At 43.6% G+C, this 18,066-nt stretch overlaps 1 protein-coding gene across 4 annotated transcripts in view; it reads left to right on the top strand.

The window, feature by feature from the left end:
* LOC140628401 (synaptonemal complex protein 3-like) overlaps positions 1 to 1,278 on the top strand; it is a 95,550-nt gene extending 94,272 nt beyond the window's left edge. For 3 of the 4 annotated variants that reach the window (XM_072817777.1, XM_072817776.1, XM_072817774.1), the window contains exons 8-9: positions 571 to 675; positions 803 to 1,278. In XM_072817777.1, the coding sequence (XP_072673878.1) occupies positions 571 to 675; positions 803 to 811 (114 nt within the window). In that variant the 3' untranslated portion in view covers positions 812 to 1,278. The remainder of the gene's footprint in view (positions 1 to 570; positions 676 to 802) is intronic. The other variant, XM_072817775.1, reaches the window with a different exon arrangement.
* The last annotated feature ends 16,788 nt before the right edge of the window (positions 1,279 to 18,066 follow it).

The following is an 18,066-nucleotide window of genomic DNA, read 5'->3' as shown; positions in this document are numbered from 1 at the left end:
GTCATTATAATTGCAGGGTTCCGTGGTGTTTATAGAGTGTTTTAAAATTATGGATTTTCATTCTGTGGGGCGGTCAGTCTTTATCTGTTTTTCCTCCACCTTGACCTTAACTGTCTATTAATGCATTGTTTGGAGCCAAGTGTATTACTGTCATGCCTCTATAATAATAATATTTGACTCAAACACAACATTTTAAAAATTTCTTAAGTGAGTATTCCGATCTCCATGTATCAGGTACAGTGTTTGTTTGGAAAAATTAATGAGCATCCCTTGCATATTAAGGGTTGTTACCTTTGAAATCTAACTTAATTTTTTAAAAATATCTTATGTATTCTTTTTAGAGAGGGCACACGCAGGGGGAGAAGGAGAGGGGGAGGGAGAAGGAGACTCCCAGCTGAGCAGAGAGCCTGACGCGGGGCTCGATCCCAGGACCCTGAAATCATGACCTGAGTTGAAGGCAGACTCTTAACCCACTAAGCCACCCAGGTGCCCCCTGAAATTTGATTGTACATGTTTGCAGCATGAGATGAAAAGCGGTGCTTTATACCTGAACTAGGCTTCTTGTTTTAGAGTTCGCAGGCCTTGGACAAGGACCATGAACATCTTCTTACTGATGAACAAAGTGAAGTCAGAGAAGAAATCGCCAAGTTTCAAAACAAAATTATGAGGGAAGCTGTAAGTAGTATACATTTAATATTAAGACCTAAGGAGGCATGTGAGCATTGGGGTATTTGTTTTGCCAAAATGTATGCCAGCTACCCGAATAACAGGCGAATGTCCCGTATTTCCTTCCTTGAAACAGCAGCAGTAAGAGCTGGCAATGGTTCGGAAGTCTCTTCATTCCCTGTTGTTCTGATGACTTTGAAGAACGAAAGAACGGGAAGCTACGTTTTATTAAGTATGACATTAGCTGCACTGAACCACACTGTAGTAGTTTAAAGATTGTAGTTGAAATTGGTACGTCTTGTTTATCATAGCTTGCTTGCTAAGTGCAAGAATCTTTTCCTGTTAAAACCCCGACCCTAAAAAGCTGTGTGAGGAGTGGCAGTTCCACAATTATATACGTATTCAGCTTTCAACCCTTTGTTAGTAATGAAGACTTTTTGTACTTAACACTGTCAATTAGCTGTTAGCAGTAAGGATGATTTAATTTTAGGCTTTCCCTCAGTGGATCTGTATTATCCCCAAAAGGCTCAAACCACAAGTACAGAAAGAAGGCTCCATTGTTTTGCCTAAAGGGAAAAAAAATTAAAGAATATAAAATCTGTCTTATCCGTGCACCCGCTTATATTTACTCATTAGTTTACTGAGCCAATTCCAATACCAATATGGTTTCAGAAGAAAACGTACTCTACTTCCTTATAAAAAGGATTGCAAGCAAACATAAGATTGTGTTTTAAAATCCATTAAACTGCCTACAATCGCTGGGAGAAAAGAACTACATATATAAATATCAGTGCTGAGACATGGGTTTGTGAATGTGTCATTTCCACAAGCACACCAAAATGTCATTTAATTGGTGTTGGTTCACTATTAAATGACACCTGCCCTTAGGATTTATTGAATATATTTCACAAACACGCACATGTACTTAATTACTTAGGGCTTAAGCATTTCACATCTCCCTTTTAATTAAACATTTTGTTTGTTTCTTTATTTTTGAGGCAGAGAGAGAGAGAGAGAGACAGAGAGAGAGGTGCAGAGACACAGGCAGAGGGAGAAGCTGGCTCCATGCACGGAGCCCGATGTGGTACTCGATCCCGGGTGCCCAGACCATGTCCTGGGCGGAAGGCAGGCGCTAAACCGCTGAGCCACCCACGGATCCCCTCACATCTGTCTTTAAAGATAAATCACCTACAGTGCTTTTTTTTTTCAAGTTTAATATTCATTGAGTATGGAACACTGATTTTATACTTGAGAGCTAGGAACTTGAATAATTGATTCTTCCTTTTGTAGTGGGCATTTGTTTTAACATTTGGTAACATAACACCATCTTCATTTGGGCATGTTATTTAATAAACATGACATTGTTTCAGAATATATTTGGAATAAGCCCTTAAAATATATTTTTCTGAGATACTGAAATTCCTCCCATGAATCATTCAAAACAAAACAACCCCATTAGGAGGAGAGGAAAGATTTTCTCCCGTTTTTCTGTATGGTGTCGTGGGTGGTTTTTGTTTTTTCTTGTTTTGTTTTTAATATCAATTCTGACCCCTGTATACCAACCTTCTGTTTGTTTTCAGGTTTTTGTTTGCAAGTTTTCAAACATAAGCCCATACAGAATATCTTTTTCTAACTGCAGTAATGTATACAGGAACAAATGAGTCCTCCACCGCTATCCAATCTTTGACATTACAGGGAGAAATTAATTGCCCAATTTCACATGTTCGTAAAGAAATTTCCTTTTAAGCCAAAGCATGTGTTGGTATATGCGTCTGAAGTTCTGTTCCAAATGTCTAAGAAGGTCCTCATTTGGGAAGTTTTCCAGTAGCTATAGAGGCAAAAATAAAGTACTCCAAAGGTCCCCATGAAAGTTCTCGTATTCATACTAAGACATCTGGTTTTATGTGAGCGGGCAGAGGCAATACTCAGTACATAGTGTACTTAGTGATCAGCAGCCCGCGGGATGACAAAAGGAAGGGACATAAGTGGTATAGAATAAATTGGTATGCATGTATTGCTTAGGTAAGTAGTAGTTGACTATGTGATAAAATAATGTGATTAAAAAAAATAATAATGTGATAAGAGGTCCATGGGTGTTTTCCTGGGAAAATCTTCCTGTGTCTCAGAAGGGATGCTGCCCACCCACAGCAATTACCAACAAGAGGCAATCAGTAGACTCTCCAATGGGACAATTGGTATTACAAGGTGGAAACACCTTGTAAATGCCAGTCCGTAAACATTAGAGGGTACATATACACCTCTTTCTTAGGAGAGACACCAGGACATACTGCACTAAAGTAGAAAGCTAGTCTCTATCTTCTTGCCTATGTAGCTCCCTCTCTGCCAGAATCTTTTACCTTTTTAAGATTGATTGATTGAGAGATTTATTTATTTATTTATTTATTTATTTATTTACTTACTTACTTACTTATTTATTTATTTATTTGAGTGAGACAGAGAACGAGTGAACGAATGGGAGGGACAGAGGGAAATGGAAAGAGAATCTCAAGCAGACTCCGCACTGAGTGCAGAGACTGATGCAGCGTTCCACCTCACCATCCTGTGATCACAACCTGAGCCACAACCCAGAATCAGTCGCTTGATTGCGCCACCCAGGGACACCAAAGATTCATTTATTTATCAGATAGAGGGAGAGAGAGCGCACACAAGCAGGAGTGGGGCAGACAGAGAGGGAGAGAATCTCAGGCAGACTCCTCGCTGATTGCAGAGCCCGATGCGGGGCTTGAGCTCACTACCAGAGCCAAAGTAAAGAGTCAGTCACTTGACTGACTGAGCCACCCAGGTGCCCCTCCTCTCTGCTTGGATCTTTAGGGACTTTCTGCCATTGGGTCGTTTCCAGCTTTACCTTCACATGTCTACTGATGGTTTTTAGCCCCACATCGTTGCTGCATAGAAGAAATTATGGCACCTCCCCAAAATGTCTGGAAATGGTACATGACAGGAGAATCTCAGAACTATGCATGGTTATCTGAGGAAGGCCTTAGCCCAAGGTTGGCACTGATCTAAATTCTACAAAATTGCAGCTGCTGCCTACTGAACACCATCCAGTCTCAGGCATTGTGCTAAGGGCTTCACATGCATAATCTCCATATCCCATCAGGTGATCCTTTATATGTGGGGGTCTTTCGAAAAACATATATTGTAAAGACAGAGCCATGGGATGAGGTGTTTAAATTAGTCTTACTCATTCCTTACAAAGTATATAATTCGGTTAGGGATAGATCGGGCTAGGCAGGGAAAGGTAAGAGGAAGGCCCCAGAACCAGGCTCCCATAACTCCCGAGGACACCGAGATGGAAAAAAAAAAAAAAACAGGTAAGGAAGTGGATCTGGCCCCGAGCCCTGAAAGGTAGGGAGTATCATCCTCTGACCACTACATAGTAAGCACAGAGACTCACCAGACCCCAAAATAGCCATATGTCATCCACTCATGACGACACAAGAAATCTCAAGGCCAGAAACTCCCTAGTCAGGTTCTCTGTGAATGGCCAGCCAAAAACACCTTCAGTGGCAACCCTGTCGGGGCCCCTCTCACTGCTGAGAGCCTTCTACATGTCCTCTCCTCATAAGCTTCTATGGCTTTAGTCACTCTCCTTTGTCCACAAGATTCATTCTTGGATTCCGTGAGACCAGAGCCAAGTTCTCACGAGCATTTTGGTGCTGAAACCCGGGATCGTGCTCACCAAAGGGTGAGTAAATGCAGACTCTTTCCTTTCTTTCCTGGGAGACATCTCTCCCTTGGATAACCTCTTCTTGTAACAAACAGCAAACCAGGGCACCTGTCAGCCAGCTACAGGTGAATAGCGTGGCTCCTGGTCTCAAGAGCCAGGTGACAGGCTTCTGGAGAAAGGTTTGGTCAATCCCGCTTCCTCAAAAGAAGGGAATGGTGGCCTGATCCTAACAAGTTCCACTGACGGTCCTCCTTCTCTGGTTTTCTTAATTGGCTTTTCCCCTGCCTCAGCGACTTTGCCTATAGTGGGGCCATGCTCACATACGACACTCAGGTGTGTGAACAGATGTAGCAGGGGTAAGGCGAGGAAACATAATTGAAATTGGTTTGTAATGGGCCTGACACATCAGGCACCGTGCGGCTAGGAATGCAAGCAAACTCACGTGACCAAACAATGAGGGCTCCAGCAAGAGAGCTCTGAAGAATAAGGTCATTTATAGGTTTCCCTGCTAGTTTAAGGTGCATCCGGAGAGTGGACATAAGGACTGGCAATCCAGCGCTCTGAACCTGCCCTTTGGCCACCATGATGGCCTTCGGGTCTCCGAGACACGTAAAAGGATGGAGACCGGCCCTGGGGCTCACGCCCTGGGGAAGCCTCATCCGTAAGCAGCACATGCCTCCCCCCCTGAGAGACCCTACATGTTTTGCTTGCTTCCTTATCCTTATCAAAAGAATATCACAGTTTAAACCATTAGCCTTGCTAATCTGTACGATTAGGACACTTTTGTTTTTCTTTTCTATCGGGGTGGGGGGGTGGGGGAAAGAGGAATCCAGAGGAGCCAAGGAGGATTAGGTGACGGACAGTTAAGAGTGGCTGCTCCTACCAGCCTGATCCCTCCTCAACCCAAGTTATTAGGCCACTCTGTCACCATGGGTAGGCACACAGGGGACGCCTTGGTTGACAGGAGAGAGCTGATATGTAGGGATGCCTGCATAGTCAACCTCTCTGTAAAAGGTACGGGGTAACTGATTACCATGGGATCACGAGATGGGAAACTAACCATCCTCCACAAAAATTAATCTGGATTGGGTACTGCAAAATTGGACATTTTTCCCTGGAAACCTGTCTAGAGTTTTCCACGGGTGAAAAACTGTGGGTTCTTCAAAGCAAGGTGAAATAAAGCGTGACCTTCGTGGCAAGGCACAGTCTCTTCTTCAGTTCCCAAGGACTCTCCCTTGGGGTGCCTTTTACCCAGCTGGAAACAATTTGACTTGCAAAATGTAGGGAAGGCCTGATCTTCTGTAACACTGTTTGGCCTCCACGGGATCTATCATTGGATCTCTTCTGCAGAGAACGGGGCTCTCCGTCAGGACCCCCGACCCAAGGGGCTCTTGCAGAATGTGTTGGCCTGAACATGTTGGCTGGTAAAGTCCCTATTATCCAATATGTTAGGAGGGATAAACCAAATAAACCCAGGCCTCTGGAAGAAATACAGGCCTTCTGCAGCAAAGCAGTTTGCGACTGACTCTCTCACTGTTCCTCCTCCTAAGAGATGTGGGGGCTTCTCCCTCATTCATTTCCCAGGTTAATGGGTATCATTGGAGCCAACCAAGGTTAGTCTAGCTCCAGATGGAGACTTGAAGGAATGTTCCCGAGCAGCTGCCAAAACTCTCTTTGTTTCGGGGAAGTTCCGTGTCTTCCCCGGCCTGATCTGGATGGCCTAATTCTACACTGTTGGTGGAAGAACACGGCATTTGCTCATCTGTTCAAGTGGATGAGCTTTAGATGTGGGAACCCTCTTGCTCTGCCTCCTGGCTGCTCTTTGCCTCTTCTGTCTCCCCCTGCCCCTGCTCCTGTTTCTGCACCAGCTTGGTTACTGGCTACGGACACTGCTCACTTCAGATTTCCCCAGCAGTGTCATAGGTAGACATTGACAAATGGGGAACACACTAGTTTTTAAAAGTGGACCCGGGTAGCACATAATCTGTATTTAAATTAATTTAATTTTTCGGGTTTTTTTTTAAGATTTTACTTATTTACTCATGAGAAACACACAGAGAGAGACGCAGACATAGGCAGAGGGAGAAGGAGGCTCCCTGCCGGGAGCCCGACGCGGCCGACGCAGGACTCCAACCCAGGACACTGGGATCATGCCCTGAACGAAAGGCGGATGGACGCTCAACCCCTGAACCACCCAGGTACCCCCAGCGTTGGTTTAATTAATATAGATATATCGTTAAAGTTATCAGCATTTAATGTGAAACTTGTAGCCTGTCAAGGTTTGCTAAAGGTCAAATAAGCCCGAGGTACCTGAGCTGCGATTTGTTAGCAACAAGGTGACTTAAAATGATGCTTTACCTTGTCCGTCTCAAAGTTTTCACAGGTAATTGTTAAGATAGCTCTCAAAGGTTTTGGTAACCTAAACCTTTAAGTTTTGTGTGGATGGTAATTGAAATTAAGTTCATTGGACATCTAGACCTTTTCCAAACAGGATAAAGTGCTAAAACATTGACTTGCAGAGAAATATGATAAAAGGCATCATTTATAAACAAATCAGATCATTCCCTTTTCTCTCTACTTGATCCCTCTGAAATTCAAAAGGTCTGTCTCTCCATGAGTGTTCTTCCTTCCATGGCCCTCATAGTCATTTGCAGAAGTTCGTAAGAGTCTGTTCCTATCACAGGACATTATTGGATATATATTGGTCATTTTACCAGGGCTTCACTGGCATGTCCTATTTGAGAGACATGCACAGACTCGGAGATGACCAAACGGCTTTAAGGGACTAAGGCTGACTTTATGAAACGTGGAGGCACAAAGCCAATGGAGATTTTGGCCTGATACCTTGCTTACGGAGCTCCCAGTAGCCTCCCCTCACCAGGTGAGGTGAGTAAAGACTGTCGCTTCCTGGCAGGTGCAGGAAACTCAGGATACTTTGGCGACCCCGTGAAGAGGAACCCGTCCACACCTACAGGTATTGCCGCCATGTCTCATTGCAAGTGCTTGGTTTGGCTTCTGGCCTGGAGGGGCTGCTAAAAGTTCAACCTAGAGATTCCTTATAAAAAGTTCTGGCAAAGCAGATTCTAAAAGGCCCGTATGATCAATCATTATTCTTGCTGAGCTTATGGAAGTCATTAGGCCCAGTTTGTTAAAACTGGACTTGTTTTGCAGACAGGCCAGTCCTGATGTGGCTCTCTTTGATTAAAAAAAGAGGGTAATTTTACAGAGAAACTATGTCTCAATCACACATCTTGGTGGATATGAAGTTATAGCTCTGATCCTCTTTAAGTAAATGCTGCTTGCCTAAGCTAGACTACTTGAGGTAAACTTCAGAGAAATTAGCTTTTCTATTTCTACACAATGGCTCACATACAAGATTATCTTTATGCTTTTTTATTCTATGGGGGTGATGACAGGACCCCATGGGTGTATGATGACTTCAACATCTAGAAAATGGGATGAACTCCCCAGCCATTTTGTAACTCAACTTGCACCTTGACCAGTTCTGTATGGCTGGGTTGGCAAAATCCCTCCTTTAAAGCCAGAGCATAACCACTACCAACAACAACAACCGCCACACACACACACACACACACACACACACACACATACCCCGCCCTGCCCCGGCATGGGGTTAACTATGGCCTTCCAAAGATATTCAGGATTAATTTGCTCTTATATTTGTGTCTTTTGTTTTAAAAGGAATTCTTGAATTCTAATGATGTTCATATAATTACTAAGCCCCTTTTGGTGTGTGTATGTGTTTGTGTGTGTGCACCTCTGAATGTATGGTATTTTACAATAACAAAGAAATATTACTACCAGCAATCTGATTTTTTAATGAAGCTTTATGTTTCTTCATGTAGCTCAAGATGCTTTATTCTTTTTTATTCTAAGGTATGTCCCATCGCTGGGATACACTGCAAAATTGCAGTGTGTGTGTGTGTGTGTGTGTGTGTGTGTGTGTGTGTGTTTCAGTCTCTAATTATGCATTTGAGAGAGACAGAACTCAAGCAGCGTGAGGGACAGAGGGAGAGGGAGAATCAGACTCCCTGCTGAGTGGATAGCCTTACGTGGCTCCCAATCCCAGGACCCCGAGATCATGACCTGAGCCAACGTCAGACACTAAACCGAGTGAGCCACCCAGGCGCCCCTAACATTGCTATACTTTTAAATCATTTGAAAGAGTTCTCTATTCTGTATGGTTAAAGCACCAATTTGATATATACAACTGACACGACTATGCCATGTGGTTCGTTTTTTTTTTTTTATCTATGTTTAGACATAGTCTTTTAAGTTCGATCATTTTATAATGTCATAAAACATTTATGGATTCTAAAACAAAACTTGACGGGATGAGCACTGGGTGTTATTCTGTATATTGGCAAATTGAACACCAATAAAAAATAAATTTATTATTTAAAAAAATAAAAAAGGCAAAAAATAAAAAAAATAAAACTAAACTGAAAAGCAGGATACTTTAAGAGAAGCAGGTTCCATTTCTGTAATCTCCACCCAGGTCCTTCCTTTGTAACCATTTCTTTCTCTTTTTTTATATTTTATAATCTATGAGAGGGATAGAGAGAGAGAGAGAGAGAGAGAGAGAGAGAGAGAGAGAGAAGCAGGCCCCATGCAGGGAGCCTGACATTGGACTCAATCCCACATCTCCAGGATCAGGCCCTGGGCTGAAGTCGGCACTAAACTGCTGACCCACCCTGGCTGCCCTGTAACCTTTTCTAATATATTTTTGTTCATCATAGGTACCTAGCTCTAGACAGAGAGAAAGAAAGACCTACTCTCCCTATGTGTTAGCTAAAACATAACATTCCATACATTGGTTTGTTCTCTACCCATCAGAAACATGCCAGGACATTCAGGGCACGCAGGAGACTGCCTTTATTTTTATTTTTTATTTTTTGCCTTTAGTAACATTTTGATGAAAATTTAAAATTTACCAGGAGGAAAGGTAGTGACTATTTAAATGCTGTGCTACTTTACCTATGAATAGAGAAATGCAATTCTATACTAAAACAGGAAAACATTCTCTTTGACTTGTGAATATTTGAATCCCTGTGTGTTTCATCTTTTAAAATAGGTAGGTATCAGTACACATTTGAATCTGTTACCTCAACTTAGATCACATAAACTGCAAAACGTTACCCAATAACTGTCTTTAACCATATTCTTCACCTGCTTAACTAGAGATTTTTTTCGGCTAATCGGCTGGCATTTTTCTGGATGCAGTTAGTGAAAAGAGTAGACATCTGCCCACTAGACTAATGTGCTAGTATTTTTTTTTAAAGATTTTATTTTTTTTTTTTTAATTTATGATAGTCACACACAGAGAGAGAGCAAGGCAGAGACACAGGCAGAGGGAGAAGCAGGCTCCATGCACCGGGAGCCCGATGTGGGATTCGATCTCGGGTCTCCAGGATCGTGCCCTGGGCCAAAGGCAGGCACTAAACCGCTGCACCACCCAGGGATCCCTGAAGGCTAGTCTTGAGATAAGTCGTGTCTTACATATATGTTTGATTCCAAGTAGCAAGGGTCTGGTGTAATTCAGAAGAGAAAACGCGGCTTTCTCTTCACAACTCACCTTTAAAATCCCAACCAAAACCCTTCTGCACAGCAAAAGAAACAGTCAAAAAGACTAAAAGACAACCTACAGAATGGGAGAAGATGTTTGCAAATAACGTATCAGATAAAGGGCTAGTATGCCAGATCTATAAAGAACTTGTTAAACTCAACAGCAAAGAGGCAAACAAACCAATCATGAAATGGGCAAAAGACATGGCTGAAATTTCACAGAGGAAGACATAGACATGGCCAACAAGCACATGAGAAAATGCTCCGCATCACTGCCCATCAGGGAAATACAAAAGAAAACCACAGTGAGATACGACCTCACATCAGTGACACTGGGGAAAATCAAAAAGACGGGAAACAACACATGTTGGAGAGGATATGGAGAAAGGGGAACCCTCTTGCACTGTTGGTGGGAATGTGAACTGGTGCAGCCACTCTGGAAGACCGTGTGGAGGTTCCTCAAAGAGTTAAAAATAGACCTGCCCTACGACCCAGCAATTGCACTGCTGGGGATTTACCCCCAAGATACAGATGCAGTGAAACCCAGGACACCTGCATCCCAATGTTTATAGCAGCAATGTCCACAATACCCAAATTGTGGAAGGAGCCTCGGTGCCCATCAAAAGTTGAATGGATAGGGATCCCTGGGTGGTGCAGCGGTTTGGCGCCTGCCTTTGGCCCAGGGCGCGATCCTGGAGACCCGGGATCGAATCCCACATTGGGCTCCCAGTGCATGGAGCCTGCTTCTCCCTCTGCTTGTGTCTCTGCCTCTCTCTCTCTCTCTCTGTGACTATCATAAATAAATAAAAATTAAAAAAAAAGTTGAATGGATAAAGAAGATGTGGTCTATGTATACAATAGAATACTACTCAGCCATTGGAAACAACAAATACCCACCATTTGCTTCGATGTGGATGGAACTGGAGGGCATTACGCTGAGTGAAATAAGTCAATTGGAGAAAGAAAAACCTTATATGGTCTCATTCATTTGGGGGAAATAAAAAATAGTGAAAGAGAATAAAGGGGAAAAGGGAGAAAATGAGTGAAAATATCAGTGATGGTGACAAAACATGAGAGACACCTAACTCTGGGAAACGAACAAGGGGTAGTGGAAAGGGAGGTAGGCGGGAGGTTGGGGTGACTGGGTGATGGGCACTGAGGGGGGCACTTGGCGGGATGAGCACTGGGTGTTATACTATATGTTGGCAAATTGAACTCCATAAAGAAGTAAAAATAAAAAATAAAATAAAATAAATAAAATCCCAGCCAGTCATTCTAAGGCCACATCGAATATCAACATTATTATGTGGCTTATATCGTTCTTTACAGTGACTATTTGTTTATTTATTTGTTGATTGGCGGGGGAGGGGCGGAGGGAGAGAGAGAGACAGAGAGAATATTCAGCAGGCTCTTCATCCAGTGCAGAGCCCCACGTGGGGCCCGACCTCACCACCACTTGATGATGACCTGAACTGAAAGCAAGAGTCTGAGGCTTAACTGACTGAGCCACCCAGGCACGCCTCCGTGTGACTGTTTAGACTCAGTGTTCATTTTCCTTTCCTTCAAGAGCACGGGAATTTGCACACGGTTTGAAATCCACTGTGCAACACACATGGTGGCAGCCCCTTACACAGACGTTTGTTGACCAAGACCTCCAGACTCCTCGTTGTACAGGACCAGTTTTTAGCAAATAAGATGGTAGTCTTCAGGATACATGAAAGTGTTCACTGAATGTAAAATGAGGAGTGATGGAATTCTGAAAAGTCAAAGATGGGGAGGAAGAAGCAGTCTAGAAAGGAGTTGGAGAACAATGTCGGGCAAGGAAGAGCATAGACTACATGAAAGCACAGCAAAGCCTTTCAACAAGAGGGAGTGATGAACATGTCAACTATTGCATAGAAGTTATGCAAGATAATTAGTGGAAAACAATTGAAAGTCCATGCTTGGGGCTCTTGGGTGTCTCACTCAGTTAAGAATCTGACTCTTGATTTTGCCTCAGGTCATGACCTTACGGTCAGGACATGGAGCCCCACCTGGCTCTGGCTCCCTGCTCAGCACAGAGTCTGCTTAGGATTCTCGACCCTCCTCTCTGCATCTCTCTCCTCCCCTCCCTCTGCCTCTTCCTCTGCCTCTCTCTATCCACCCCCACCAACCCCCAAAGCAGAAAGTCAATGCTTACCTTAAACAGGTTTAGTAGAATGATTTGGACAAACTCCAGACATCAATGTGTTAGAAAGCAAATTCGAAGGTAGGAGTACGTTGCAAATGTAGACTACTTGTTACTGTTGTTTGTTTCATGGGTAGAATTTAGTGATTTCTCATTTGCATATATAACACCCAGCGCTCATCACATCAAGCGCCCTCCTGAATGCACATCACCCAATCATCCCTCCCCGCACCACACACACACACACACACACACACACTTTCCCTACAACACCCCTCAGTTTGTTTCTTAGAGTTCAGCGTCTCTTATGTTCTGCCTCCCTCTCAATTTTCATCCTATCTTTCCTTCCCTTCCCCTGTGTTCATCTGTTTTGTTTCTTAAACTCCACACATGAGTGAAATCATATGGTATTTGTCTTTCTCTGAGTGACTTATTTCACTTAGCATAAGACCCTCTAGTTCCATCCATGTCGTTGCAAATGGCAAGAGTTTACATTTTTGGTGGCTGAGTGCTATTCCGTCATAGATATATACCCCATATACCCTGCCTCTTTCTTTTATCCCTTCATCCATCGATGGACATCTGGTCTCTTGCCGTATATTGGCTGTTGCGGACATTGCTGCTACAGGCACTGTGGTGCATGTACCCCTTCGAATCACTGTGTTTCCATCCCTTGGATAAAGACCTGGTAGTGCAACTGCCGGGTCGTAGGGGAGCTCCACTCTTAACTTTCTGAAGACCCTCCATACACTTTTCCAGAGTGGCTGCACCAGGTTGCACTCCCACCAGCGGTGTAAGATGTTGCCCTTTCTCTGCATGTAAACTACTTTTCAAGTGGGTTGTGGATTACGGGGAAAGAAAGGGACGGGAGTGATCGCTTCAGAGGCTAGAGGTTAGGAACCGACAATGGTTGGTTAATGCTGTTCCCAAAGACACTTAAGCACGTTTATCTGTTAGTGAAGATTTGTCTGTGGGCAACCAAAACCGGATTAGTGACTTAACAGCGCAGGATACTGGAGATTTCTCTATTTTTAAAAATTTTATCTTGAAATGTCTCTATTTTTAAGTGGCACTGACTTGAGAGTGTTTAAGCATTGCCCTCAGTCAGATGGTGTTGATTTGTATCGTTTTTTCCTGATTACAAGTGTCATGTACGACTGGTAACGAAAAGTATTTAAACTCTACAGAAGTACATGAAGTAGAAAGCAAGCACCTTCAGTCACCTCAGGAATCACTGCTATTAGCAGTTTGATCCATGCCTTTGAAGGGTTCCGCCTTCCCCCCACCTTACTACATGCTGATGTTTACCCCACAAGGGCTGTGAGCTTCCGTTGCTCTCTAGCATCCTTCACTTAATACTACAGTCCCATTATCGTTTCATCATGGAACTAAAGTTAAAAGAATTGTAAAGCCAATAGATATTTCCACATCTTTGTAGATTGATACAGGAGTAGCTCTCCTCCATGCTCAGGAATTTGTCTATAAAGCCTCACCGAGTGTTTGCTCTATGTCTCTAGACCAGATGGAACTGAAATGTGGGTAGCTTCAATAATCATCTGTGTGATATTTCCATTTTGAGGAGAAACAATGGGGGTGGAGGGCTGTATGGTAAATATGGGCATTTAACATTATACTTAAGCACCTGTGAAAGATTCAGAAAAACACTACCGCGTTGCTGATTTTCTCTGGAAAGGTGCCTGCACTGTATGTGTGCTGATTCCATCCCTTTAACCTTTTGTATCCACCTGATAATTCGATTATGCTATATGCTGTGCGCAAGTCCCCCCATGTGTTGAATGCATTAGCATAGAAAAGCACACGACCTCATTTCCCCAAGACAAAACGAAATACAATTGTTGAGCTCTATCTTAAAGGAGAACACTTATCGCATACATTCAACATTAGAACAAACGAACCCAGCATAATATTCTCCATTTAAAACTTGCAAGTCAATGTTAGGAAAGAAAAGTTGACAGTCTGCATTTTTAATAAACTACTGTGACGCGAAGGTCCTCATCTTTGAACCTCATGCAGTGTTTTATTTTCTGCTTGGTTGCTGACCTCAGTACTTGGAAAAAGTTGCTTCTTAAGAGGCCACTGTCGTCAAATCGAGCTGTGCATAGGGAAGAAATCTCACAGAGAGAACAACGTACTCTGTCACAACCACCTCAGTCCATCACACTGGCTGAGTGACTACTACATGCCCAGGGTGTTAAGAAGAATGAGGGTGTCGATGGCTAGCAAGTCACCTCGATTCAACACTTACGAAGTGCCTACGCATAAGGATGAGCATTCTTTAAGTCTCTGCACAGAAACAGATTAACTCGATAACCTTCATGTTCATGACCTTCGACATAGTGAAATGCAGGTAGGATCCAGCCCATTGTTCCCTGCTAGCTGGTCACTGGTAGAGCGCACTGCGTGTATGTAAGGTTGGCCCAAAGCTCTGTGGCCCCAGATGACCTCTGAGTCACACCGTGAGGCTCTGTGGAAGTCTCTGGAAAGCGCAGCTCCGATCTGGTTACTCCTTCAGGCTGCGTGCTCCAGCCTACGGCAGAGTTGCATACCGTCTGCAGTGGTAGAGATGCAGTGTCACTGTATGATGCTGACCTTCTGCTCTATCCCTGAGGGCGCCAGTGTCCTGTCCCCTGGACTCACACAGGACTACAGATCCTCCTGGCAATAATGAGCTAGAAGGTAGCAATTAGGGTTTTTGGAGGATGTCCTCATCTTTACACCCTAATATTGGAGTGTGTCTTTGGCAGTGCCGCACAACTGGTGCCGCTACTGGTGGTCAGAAATTACTTGAACTGATGATTCATGGTGAACATAAAGCCGTCAGTCCTGGGATGCAAGGCTGGAAACTACTCAAACAAGGGCCGAGTTTCCTCTGTGGGGCCACCACAGAGATACATGGTTAGCTTTGTGGCTATTCCACAGAAACGGTGAGATTCTGATATGAGTGACCGCTATGCGGGATATGCGGGGAGGCTACCTTCCAACTTTCTAAGGTAAGCCCTCTATTACTCTTGCTAGCATTCCGACTGTGATACCATACAATTTAGATACTGAAACTTTAACGGGCTACCCACTCATGCATTTGAAAAGTTTGAGAGTCAGTGTTCCCTTTCCAAATGCAAGGTTAAGTTAGTAGTCTTCTGTGTCACTCACTCTCTCATCTGCCTCATTTACCCTAGCGGTTACAGCACCCACGTTAGACCGCATCTCAGTTAGGCTATTTTTAATTTTGGCCTCATTTGATCTCATTTGTGCAGGAAGAGATTCTCCAGAGGCTTTTATGCTTTTTGAAAAGTTTGAGAGTCAGTGTTCCCCTACCAAATGTGAGATTAGGTTTCTAGTCTTCTCTGTTTCTCACCCTCTTCTGACTCTTACGCGAGCTGTTAGAGCACCCAGGTTAGACCGCATCTTAGAGTATTTTTAATTTTGCCCTGATTAGGTCTCATTTCTTTTTCTTTCTTTTTTGAGTTGTTTTTCCATTGGTTTTTATTAAAGTTCGATTTGCCACCGTACAGCAAAACACCCAGTACTCATCCTATCAAAGGCCCTCCTCAGTGCCTGTCACCCAGTTACCCCAACACATCACCCACCCCCCCTTCTGCAACCCTTTGTTCATTTTCCAGAGTCAGGAGTCTCTCACGCTTTGTCTCTCAATCTGTAATTTTTCCCAGTCACTTTCCTTCCTTTTGCTTCCAATCCATTTCACTATTTCTTATACTCCCTGGAGGAGTGAAACCATATGATGATTATCCTTCTCCGATTGACTTACTTCACTCAGCATAACCACAGAAGAAAGAGCTAGATCTCATTTCTGCAGGAAGAGATTCTCTAGAGTCTTTTATGCGTTTGCCCAGACTCACCAGAAATTTGATAATTCTGATCCTGATGTCTATCTCCACATCTTACTTAAATCCATATCCATTAGATCTGTGGCACAGAGTATCACCTCCGGCTCTTCCTTTTTTTTATTTATTTATTATTATTTTTTTATTTATGATAGTCACAGAGAGAGAGAGAGAGAGAGAGGCAGAGACACAGGCAGAGGGAGAAGCAGGCTCCATGCACCGGGAGCCCGACGTGGGACTCGATCCCGGGTCTCCAGGATCGCGCCCTGGGCCAAAGGCAGGCGCCAAACCGCTGCGCCACCCAGGGATCCCCCGGCTCTTCCTTTTGCGGTGAATTCATCCTCCTGGTCGTTTTGTCCAGTGCAGAACGCCTTGCAAGAAGTGGTCATTTTTCTATTTATAGCATTCCAACTGTCCTTCCCTTACATCTCAGGTTGAATTCACGGGTGTTCAGGAGGGTTTGAAAGTTATCTAGCTGAATTTGGGGGACCAGATGCAACGAGGACCCCTACCCTTCTTCCTGCCTGCCTCTTCTCCTTAAGTGACTCGTCTTGACCTCAAATTCAAGTTATCGATATTACTCAGTGCTGAGAATGAATGGGAAAACATGTAAAATTAAATAGTAAAATATGCCGTGATTCTGACCAAGTTGTATTAATCTGAAGCAATGAATGAATCGTTTGTTTCACTTCCTTATCGGTAGCTCACAGGACGAAAAGCGAATGGTATTTTGGAGACACCGTTTACTGTTTTGACCCGCAGTTTAATAATTTTGTAGATAATATATCTCTCTGTGGATAGTAAACACAAGCAGCCAATATCCCCCCCCCCCGAGTAGTTTTTATTGCTTATGAACAGCTGTCAGGTAACACTAGGAGTAAGAGCCATTCGGTGAGACAGCAGTCCTCCCATCTGACTCGATGATTGATTGAATCCAGCGGCTCTGCAGACCATATCCTATCTAATGAAACAATAAGAAAATAGTGGAGTCATGAGCATGTGCTACAGTTATCTTAAGCAACAGGGAAACATATTGAACTGAAGTCAGTAAGTCTATATTCCACAGAAGGGAAAGTACGCAGATATGCATTAAAATACACAGACAACACACTGGAGCGTTTATTTTGCCTCTGGGCCTGGTGGCAACATTTCTCAAATAAGGATCTTCTTAAATGTGTGAAATATACCACAACTTCTTTTCCCATTCATCAGCTGATGGATCCTTGGGCTCTTTCCATAACTTGGCTATTGTTGAGAATGCTGCTATAAACATCGGGGGGCACATATCCCTTCAAATTACTATTTTTGTAACCTTTGGGTAAATACCCAGTGGTGCAATTGCTGGGTCTCAGGGTAGTACTATGTGTGACTTTCTGAGGAACCTCCACACTATTTTCCAGAGGGGCTGCCCCAAGTGGCACTCCCACCAATGGTATAAGAGGCTTCCCCTTTCTCCACATCCTCGCCATCACCTGTTGCTTCCTGTCTTGTTAATTTTGGCCATTCTGACCGGTGTGAGGTGATACCTTATTGTAGGGCTGTGGGTTTTTTCAAGACTTTTATTTGTTTGAGACAGAGACCGAGACGGTGACAGAGATAGCGTCACAGGGCAGGAGCTGGAGTGGAGTGGGAGATGCTGGCTCCTTGCTGAGCTGGAGCCAGACAAGGGGCTTAATCTTAGGACCCTGGGATCATGACCTGAGCCGAAGGCAGACGATTGACCGACCGAGCCTCCAAGGCCCCCGCACCTCATTGTAGTTTTGATTTGTAGTTCCCCAATGATGAGTGATGTTCAGCATCTTTTCGTGTGTCACTTGGCCATCTCTATGTCTTCTTTGGAAAAATGCGTATTCATAACCACTGCCCATTTTAATTGTATTCTTTGGTTTTTGGTTTTTGAGTTTGATAAGTTCTTTATGTGTTTTGCATACAAACCCTTTATCCGATATGTCGTTTGCAAATATCTTCTCCCATTCCATAGGTTGCTCTTTAGGTTTGTTGATTGTTTCTTTGCTGTGCAGAAGCTTTTTATATTGATGCAGTCCCAGTATGTACACTCACACACACAGACACACACACACAGAGTATTGCTG

This window comes from Canis lupus, chromosome X, assembly GCF_048164855.1.
Source record: "Canis lupus baileyi chromosome X, mCanLup2.hap1, whole genome shotgun sequence".
NCBI lineage: Eukaryota > Metazoa > Chordata > Mammalia > Carnivora > Canidae > Canis > Canis lupus.
This window is presented reverse-complemented; position numbering and strand designations above follow the sequence as displayed.